This window comes from Phalaenopsis equestris, unplaced genomic scaffold (assembly GCF_001263595.1).
Source record: "Phalaenopsis equestris unplaced genomic scaffold, ASM126359v1 Scaffold000672, whole genome shotgun sequence".
NCBI classification, from domain to species: domain Eukaryota; kingdom Viridiplantae; phylum Streptophyta; class Magnoliopsida; order Asparagales; family Orchidaceae; genus Phalaenopsis; species Phalaenopsis equestris.
Window position 1 is genome coordinate 336,437 of NW_018165112.1, and position 9,562 is coordinate 345,998.

At 33.1% G+C, this 9,562-nt stretch overlaps 2 protein-coding genes across 2 annotated transcripts in view; both read right to left on the minus strand.

The window, feature by feature from the left end:
• Positions 1–9,562, minus strand: part of LOC110030195 (zinc finger protein BRUTUS-like) — a 94,488-nt gene that overhangs the window by 46,252 nt on the left and 38,674 nt on the right. The window lies entirely within an intron of this gene.
• LOC110030191 (probable protein phosphatase 2C 3) overlaps positions 359–9,562 on the minus strand; it is a 17,056-nt gene continuing 7,852 nt past the window's right edge. The window contains exon 8 of the mRNA XM_020732790.1: positions 359–912. Coding sequence (XP_020588449.1) covers positions 708–912 — 205 coding nt within the window. The 3' untranslated portion in view covers positions 359–707. The remainder of the gene's footprint in view (positions 913–9,562) is intronic.

The following is a 9,562-nucleotide window of genomic DNA, read 5'->3' on the forward strand; positions in this document are numbered from 1 at the left end:
ACTTATCTACATAATGTTAATTTAATTTTATAAATCATCAATTCATTTCAATCAAATATTACATATAATAATAAAAATAAAAATTTGGTTTATTTAACATTAAATTAAAATATAATAAGAAATTTTAATAGAACTTTAATTTTTCGGTTCGTCCGACTAATTGAAAATTAAAAGAGAATCACAAAATAAAAACTGAATATTAAAAATTTAAGAACTAAAAATCGAAATCCAATGTTGTAGCCGAATCGAACCAACCAAACTTCATCAGTTCGATTTAATTGTGACCAAATAATACACACTTAATAAAGATTTAATGACAATCAACACTTTTGCAAAATCCACCCCCCAAATTCAGCATTTTATGCACTAACAATCCATTTTTCCAAACTCACCACAAATTCATCAAATCATGTAAATTGTTAATAAAATGTACAATAATAATAATAACAATAATGTTATGAACTCATTCCACAATATATTCTGAGCTATGTGTTACAAGCTACTACACACTCTGAGGATTAAAGCCCTCCAAAAGAAAGGAATTTAATAATAAAATGCCACATTCCATCATCACTAACTAACCCAGCTATCCTCTAAACATGTAATTAAGAAAAAGTTCAGGAAAATGGCAGACAAAATAAAAAAAAAAAATATTTTTTTTTTGTTAATCCAGTAAAAGAATCAAGAATAGAGAAGGTGAGGAAGAGCTACGGGACCTTCACGCCGCTCGGTCGCTTGCCTTCCATGGCGTCCTTCTTGTTCCGGCAGTCGGCGCAGAGGAAAGGGCCTTCCCATGGCCTGGAGCCAGCATGAACTGATATGCCCTCACAAGGAGCAAGGTCCAATTGGCAAATAGCACATTTGAAGAGACTGGAATATAATTTTGATGATGCAGACTGATGTCCTCCTAACCTGGACAATGCATAAAAAAAAAAAAAATTTGAAATTAGGAAGATTTACATACATACCGCTTAAAGTTCTATGTATTTATATAGCCATACCTCTACGTTAAAAGGTGTATTTCACTTTCTAAAGTGTTTAAAATAGCAATATTTACATGCTAAAAGTTTTGTTCTTGGATTTGTGAAAACATAAGAATTGGTTGGTATTTTTGTAAAAGCCCACCTGTGTGATTGAGGAGCGATGTTATGACTTGACAGTTTGAAATGTTAAGCAGAAATTAAAATGACCAAGCCCACATATGTGATGTACAAATTTCAGGGTTATTTACATACATACCACACAATTCTAATGCGATTACATTTCAAACACCCGCACATTCGTATTTACAAGCATGCCATTCAAAATTTTAACATCGCGTCAAAAATACGACCATCACTTTTTTTTAAAAGTGAAAAAGACACATTTTAACGCATAAGCTTATGACACCAAAACATTATATGTGGCAATATCAAACTGTGGGTGTTAGATACGTAAATACATAAGAATTGTGCGGTATGCATGCGAATTTGACTCAAGCCCCGAGGGAAGCTTAATGTTTCACTCATTACACCAAAAGATACATCACATTGGAATCTAAACTTTTACTGCTATAGTCTAATAAACCTTCTTTAATTTTCAAGGAAAGATTTAAGCGCCGTGTACGCACATAACACACAATTCTTATGTATTTACATATCTAAAACCTAACTTCACTATTTACATTCACAACATTCAAGTTTTTAACATCATATCAAACATACCACTATTATTAATATTTTGACATTTTTTCACGCATATCCATGTATAGGTCTATGACATCAAAATATTATAAATGCAAATATAAAAGTTAAGGTATTATAAATGTAAATACATAAGAATTGTGAGGTATGCATGCAAAATTCCCAAAATTTAATTCATTCTCGGTCTCCTTTTCATCTAGAAGGTTGTCTAGTATCATTCCTTGCTTAGGCCTTTGTCTTGTCAATCACTTCCCATCCTCACATTGCCCACTTCAAATTCTGTCACAAGCGCACCAACTTCTACTTGTTTCGCCCTTAGACAACAAGTCCTACTAGAAGTATAGCTCTGATACCAATTGTAATAACTAAATTCACATCCCATAATAAATTGAACTGTACAATTTTAGCTTTCTTAGAGAAACTTATGAGTCACCCTTTGCAATAATGAAGGCTCGATCATGGGGGACATATGACCATTGAATTCATAACAAAGCTCCACTCATCACACCAAAATGTACCTCGCATATTTGTTTATTAATCTTACCTCCATTACCATTGTGGGATTTAGTATATTCATGTCTTTTACTCTTATAACTATGATATCCTAAGAACATGCCAAGGGATGCTAATTTTGTTGGGCTATACCCTAATAAAAACTCCCTATCTCCTTCAAAAAGCCCCTTTCAAATTCAAGAAGTCATAAAAGAGGATTAAACAAATGAAATTAGCCTTGAATTAGATAACAAAAAAGGCATGCCAAAGATAAAACCAATCTTTGCTAGCTCCACATTACTTAATTAGAGCTACAATATTGCCTCTAGGAACAAAAAGAAAAGATGGGAAAACTTACATACCTAGAGCAAAATTCTTATATATTTACATATATTACACCTATACTTCAATATTTACACAAAACACTTTCAAGGTTTAAACCTATTCATGAAAAAAGTATATTTCATTTTTAAAAAGTGGTAATAATGCTATTTTTGATGTGATATTAAATATTTGAGCGTTATGTGTGTAAAACTCAAGCTTAGGCGTGCGGTATGTGAATACATAAGAATTGTGTTAAATGTATGTACATGCCCCAAAAAGTTGCATGTCCAAGTAACTTTCAAACACATACAATAATAAAATAAAAGGTATATAATCATTCATCAAGCAAGTGAAGCCATAACGTTATACCAATGTATTTCACCAATAAATGCATTGTTTTGATAACCCATTATTTAATTTGGAACAAACTAAAAGTCGACATTTTGAAATCACGATTATATTCTGATGTAATAAGAGTCATTCATTGCGAAAATTTGATGCATCTTACTAAAACTAAAACAAGTCTAAAGACTTAAAATTGTGCATGAAACTAAGTTTAATACTATTTATCCGAGTGATTATAACATGATTATAATAGTAAATATCAAATCATCAAAATCTAATTATGTGGATAATAGTGAATCTTCTCCTAGGAAATGCTTATCCCACAATACATATTTATAAATATAACCAGCATTTGTATCTATCTACATAAGGAATCTGAGCTCAACAATCCAAGATGCAATGTTAGTCCGACACCTAAGACCAATTTAGGGTCTGTTTGGGGCAGCTGCAGCGGTTTGAAGAAGCAGCTATGAAGTTGCTGCAAAAAAAACAGTTGTGAAGTTCCTGCTGTTAAAAAACATAATTGGCTATTACAACTTCTTTTTCAAAAAAAATGTTTGTGAAGTTGTTGTTCAAAAAACCGATGTGGCTATTACAAATTTTTTTCAAAAAGTCAGAGCACAACTTTCTAGCAACCACCACACTTAATCAGGTCAGGTTGCATAATACAGCTTTCCACTGCAGTTTTTTGAAAAAAGAAAGCAAAACGTAGTTTTTTCAAACACAAAAAAATGTGGTACGACACCGCACTGCCACTACACCGTTGCCCTATATGCACTATTAATCTTTTTACTAGTTACTATTGTGAGGTATAAAGAGGGTTTATTATGCATATGGTTAGGTTATGATGAGATTGTGTATTGAGTTTTAGAGTTAGAATTTGGGAGAAATCTTCCACCTATCGAATTGTATATGTTAGGGAGAGATTGTCTACGTATCTAATTGTAGTTACTTATCTTTATGTATTTGAATTGTGTTGTTTTGTGTTATTGAAGAAAATATTTGTTCGCTCAAATTTCGGTGGAAATTCGTCTCCGTCCCTATCAAATTTGTAATGTTAAACCGGCGCCGACGGGCAAGTTAGTCTTGTTATTAGTTATTATTGTGGGGTATAAAAAGAGCTTACTATGCTCAGAGTTAAGTTATGATGAAATTATTGTCCTAGGTCTTAATGTTAGAGTTTGGGAGAGATCGTCTACCTTTCCAATTTGTAGGTGTTAAAGAGAGATCGCTTACCTCTCAAATTATAGGTACTTATCATTATATATTCGAACTGTGTTAATTTGTGTTATTGAAAAAATATATTTGTTTGCCTTAATTTCGATGGAAATTTTCCCCCGTTCGTGTCATGCAACTATAGGGCAAAAAATGAAAAAAATTGAGCATGAACTTCACTATTTAGCTGAAAGAGTAAGCTCATAAATCATCCAAAAAATATGGTGCCACGAAGAATTTAGAGTAAGATGAGTTCAAAAAAATGGTTAAGCACAAATTTGGATCGATTCATATGTGTAACTTAGATGTCATTTCATCAATGGCTTAGGATTGTTTGAGTCATTATATCATTTTGATCACAGACACTTTCATTTTTCTCAAGATTAAGAGAAAAATTTGCATTTAAGTTTGCTATCTTATTATTAAGGACTGAAATCTATAAATAGAAATCTTACATATTATCCAACATTAAATGATTTTGTATATTAGCACATAGAATAAAAATTATCCCGCGTAAACCTCTCTATTCAGCTAAAAAAATAAGCGCATGAATCAGTGAAACAATAAAATGTCAGGAAGTTGTTAAACCGGTGCTTAAGAACAATTTAAAGTTTCATTAGTTATTATTGTAGGGTATAAATCGAGCTTATTATGCTTAGGGTTAGGTTATAATGAGATTGTTGTCTTCAGTCTTAGGATTAGGGTCAGAGAGAGATCACCTACCTTTTAAATTGTAAGTGTTTGGGAGAGATCGACTGACTCTAGAATTGTAGAGGCTTATCATTATATATTCAGATTGTGTTGTTTTGTGTTATTGAAAAAAAAAATTTATGTCCTAATTTCAATGGAAATTCGTCTTTCGTTCGTATCAAATTGGTTTTAAGAGCATTTGATTTCTGGGAGATCAATGACAAAATCACAACTTACAGTCGCTACCTTCATTCATGAGCTAGCCTCGCGAAATAGTTAGCAATCCGAGCAAGCTGGGAAGACCGATAGGATTGCAACATACTGTCATTTTGTTCATTCGATGGAGCCTTGATAAGAGCTAATTGGGCGCGCTGATAGGATCACGTCTTCCGTCTTTGGCTATTCCTGCCCCTCTCCAATCATACGGGATTGTGCAATACAATTGCGAGATGATGAGATTCGATCGCGATTTGAGAGAGCCAAGTAGCGAGATCGTGTCTTAAAGGATTTCTAAAACCATACAGTGAGTAATTGCGACCAAAAAAATGTGTTGGAGGATAAATGAAAGGAAGAGGAGAGCCAAATCAGATCTGAAATGGAGGAGTGTTGCTCACCCTTGTAGGAGCAGTTCTAGTCAATGAAGCGGAGATTCACGACATGAAAAAATGAAGATTCTGGAGTTTCACACAAAATCGCCTCAGTCCGTCGCGACATCTAGAGCGAACTTGAGCAATGACAATGTGAAAAAATGGTGTGACAACAGGGCAACGTCGTTGTTCTAGGCAGATCAAAAACCACATGATCGAGCGAAGGAATCAGATGCAGACTCAAGCGGAGCACTTAGAAAAAATAGCACGACATCTAGACGACTAAAACGAATAAATGAGGATGAGATTTAGCGAACGATTCAAGAGTGAATTTGAGCAGTAGCGTCTGGAGGAAATTGCGAGACATTAAGAGAAATTGAAGAATGAAAACTTGCAGTGGAGAAAGCGGTGACCGAGACTTTTGATAAGTTAAAGAATGTCATAACAATGTAGCAACGTCTGCATTACCTGATTTCAACCAATCTTTTATTGTAGAGACAAATGCTTAAGGCTACGGATTAGGCCTAACCTGTAGGCAATATCAATGATCGATCATTTATTTTAATCAAGTGTTGACGACGAGAGCCAAATTCAAATCAGTTTATGAGTGGGAGCCACATGACTTGATCCAACAACAATTTCTTTTTTGTCCACCTTGAATAAAAGATGTCTTTTTGGGAGGGGAAAAATGTTAAACCGGCGCCAAAAGGTAATTTAGTCTTATTATTAGTTATTATTGTGGGGTATAAAAATAGGGCCTATTATGCTTAGGTTTAGGTTATAATGAGAATGTTGTCTTGAGTCCAAGGATTAGGATTTCAGAGAGATCGGCTGCCTCTCAAATTGTAGATGTTTATCTTTATGTATTTGAACCTTACTGTTTTGTGTCATTGAAAAAAATATTGATTTACCCTAATTTAGGTGGAAAGTCATCTCCATTCGTATCAAAAGTATTTAGAGCAAGATATGCTTGAAAAAATGACTGACCACAAATATGGGTTGATTCATATCCGTAACATAGAAGTCCTTTCATCAATGGCTTAGATTATTTCAGTCATTATATCATTTGGATCACATAAACATTTTTCATTTTTGTTAAGATTAAATGAGAAATTTGCATTTAAGTATGCTAACTTATAATTAAGAGTTGTAATCTATAAATAAGAATCTTACATATTATCCGACATATCATGATTTTCTATGTTAGTGCACAAAAAAAAAAGTCTATCATTAAAATTTTATGCGCGAGAATAAATATTAAAATAGACTGTAAACTATTTATGAGAGGTCATTTTAGTCCCAAACTACACTCCATTCTAATAATAAACAATTCCACAAATGGACTATTTTGGATTATAGTTAAACAGCTAAGGAACTGAATTAATCACATACATATCTAGAATTAAAACCGGCCCCCAATAAATAGTCCAATGATCATTTTGATCTTTTGCTCTTCTATCCTCAAACTTGATTTACTTTTTTTTTTATTTAAATCCATCTTCACAAATATTTGTTATTCTCATTTTTTATCTCACTATCTTTCTATTCAAGTTGTTTCCTTATCAATCCATCATCTAAATTCATAAACCCCTCCCACCCTATTTTCGAATATCAAGAGGATTTTAAACGGAGAAAACACGAGTAAAGTAAATTTTCATTATTTTCATCGAAACAAGATTATGTTATTGCAAGTATATGATAAAGTCATGCATCAAGATTATTATGCAAACTATAGAGATCTGACATAAGTTACATATATATATCAATTGACCTACATATCATATAATACTATCAATAGGTCAAGCTACCAACAACCTTGACATAAATAATGACCCGATTAAGAGCTGAATCGAACAAGATTATCGGCCTATTTCACTGACCACATAAAAATGTAAAGTAAAATTCCCTAAGTTTATACCCCACAGGCAATCCATTGCTTCCCAAAAAAATTTTTGTAAGAGAAAAAAAGTCAGTTATAAATAAACATATCAGATAAGCACAGTGGTGTCTTCATTAACAAAAAAACATCCATAACTCTTCGCAACTCTACCAGATTAGAAACCAAATAAATGTCCCAACAAAATCTTGATGTATTCCCCCTCCCCCTCCCCCTCCCCTCATTGTTTTACTCCTATTATGCTTACATTTAGACAACAAAGAGGCGTCTGAGAAGCATCAATCGTTGTATAAGGAGAAATAAAACCAGAGCAGATAGATATGGAGAGAGAGAGCGCAGAGATTTCAAGAGGGGGATAAATGATATGTTTTGAGAGGCGAGAGTACCAATAAATTTCCAAGATAAATCTACAAAAGTATTGTTAGTTTGTTTTTTTCAACATTATCATTACTATAATCACCCAAGCTGTCAATAAAAACTACAGAAAGATTAAATTATAATCATTCTATAATCATTGCACAATGGTTATAGTAAATGTCCTTGGGTTCCATAAAAAGAAATTTAAATAGAGCTTAGCCAAAGCATTTTGATAAAAAATGGACCAATAGATTAGTTTGGTAATTTTTTCTTATCAACAACAACAACAACAAGCCTTCATCCCACTAAGTGAGGTTCGCTACATGAATCTTTTTTTTTTCATTGCTTCCTATTGTAAGTCAAATTTTCATTTAATTCTAATAAATTAAAATCATTTTTTATACAATATGCCCAATTCTTTCCATAAAAAGAACTTAGCTAAAGCATTTTGATAAAAAATGGATCAATAGATTAGTTTGGTAATTTTCTTCTTATCAACAACAACAAGCCATTATCCCACTAAGTGGGGTCCGCTACATGACTCTTTTTTTTCCATTGCTTCCTATTGTGAGTCAAATTTTCATTTAATTCTAATAAATTAAGATCATTTTTTATACAATATGCCCAAGTCTTTCTAGGTTTATCTCAGCCTTTATAACATAAGTCGAATTTAAAATATCTACTCTCCTAACTGGATCATCAGATGATCGATGTTTAATGTGATCAAACCATCTAAGATGACTCTCACTAATTTTGTCCGCCGCTGGAGCTACACAAACCCGATCACGAAAATATTCATTTCGGATTTTGTCTCTAAGAGTAAAGCCACTCATCCACCTAAGCATTATTATCTCGGCAACACTTAACTTTGTTTTATGCTTCTCTTTTAAAGCACAACATTCTGTGCATTAGAACATTAGGTAGAACAACAAATCGATAGTCCAGTTGATGCCTTCTCAATTGTCATGACACTACTTTCCCTAGCCACCGATGCCTTTCCGGTGAGCTCCCATAATAATTTAACTTTCGGATCAAGCATGCGAGTCGGCTTGTAAACCTAGTGTCATCATTGTGAGTCGAGTTCGAGCGCGCCATTCAAGCTTGAGTCGAAATCGAGCTTGCATTTTGACAGACAAGCCAAGCATTAGTTAGGCATGAATTTGAGCTCAGATCGACTCGTTTACACCCCTATTCTTAAGCATTCAAATGATTTAAAGTGCAAACTACTTGCTATCTGAAAAGTTCACTTTAAAATTGAAATCTTAGAAAAACACAATTGAATGGTACTCAGAATTCTATAAAAAACAAACTAAATAGATTGGATGATGACTAAAGCATCACGTACCACCATAAGCCAAAGAAAAAAGTTTGGCATTTTTCTTATTATGAAAAGTCATTTAGAAAAGAAATATATCAATACAAATTGTTCATACTCACAGCACAAGAGCCAAATCATCACAATGACTCGGATAAAGTGAAGTGTCACTTAACCACCATAAACCAACCAAAAAGATTGCAATCTCCAGCAAATTTCTTTTAACGTGTACGCTAAATGATAATGATATTATTTTATTATATATTAACTCCATCATCTTCTATAATATATGCCAGTATTAAAAAGCGAACCGGGATTGATAAAATCTCATTCACTCAAAAAATTTATTGATTCCCATGGTTAAATCACGATCTACCTAGACTAACTCTCATTTACAAATATACTCCCATGTCCAATCAAGTAAATAAATGGGATTAATTTGTTCCTTCGTTGCAATCGTGATAATGTCATCCATTCTAAAATTAACTTAATTATTGTCGAGAAGCTTTCATAATGTCATCCATTTTTGTTGATTATGATAATGTCATCACCAAAAAGCATACACCAAGGTACATCCTCCTGTAGATGTCCAGTAAGACCATCCATAACTAAAGCAAAAAGATATGAGCTTAAAGCCGATCCCTGATGTAATCCAACA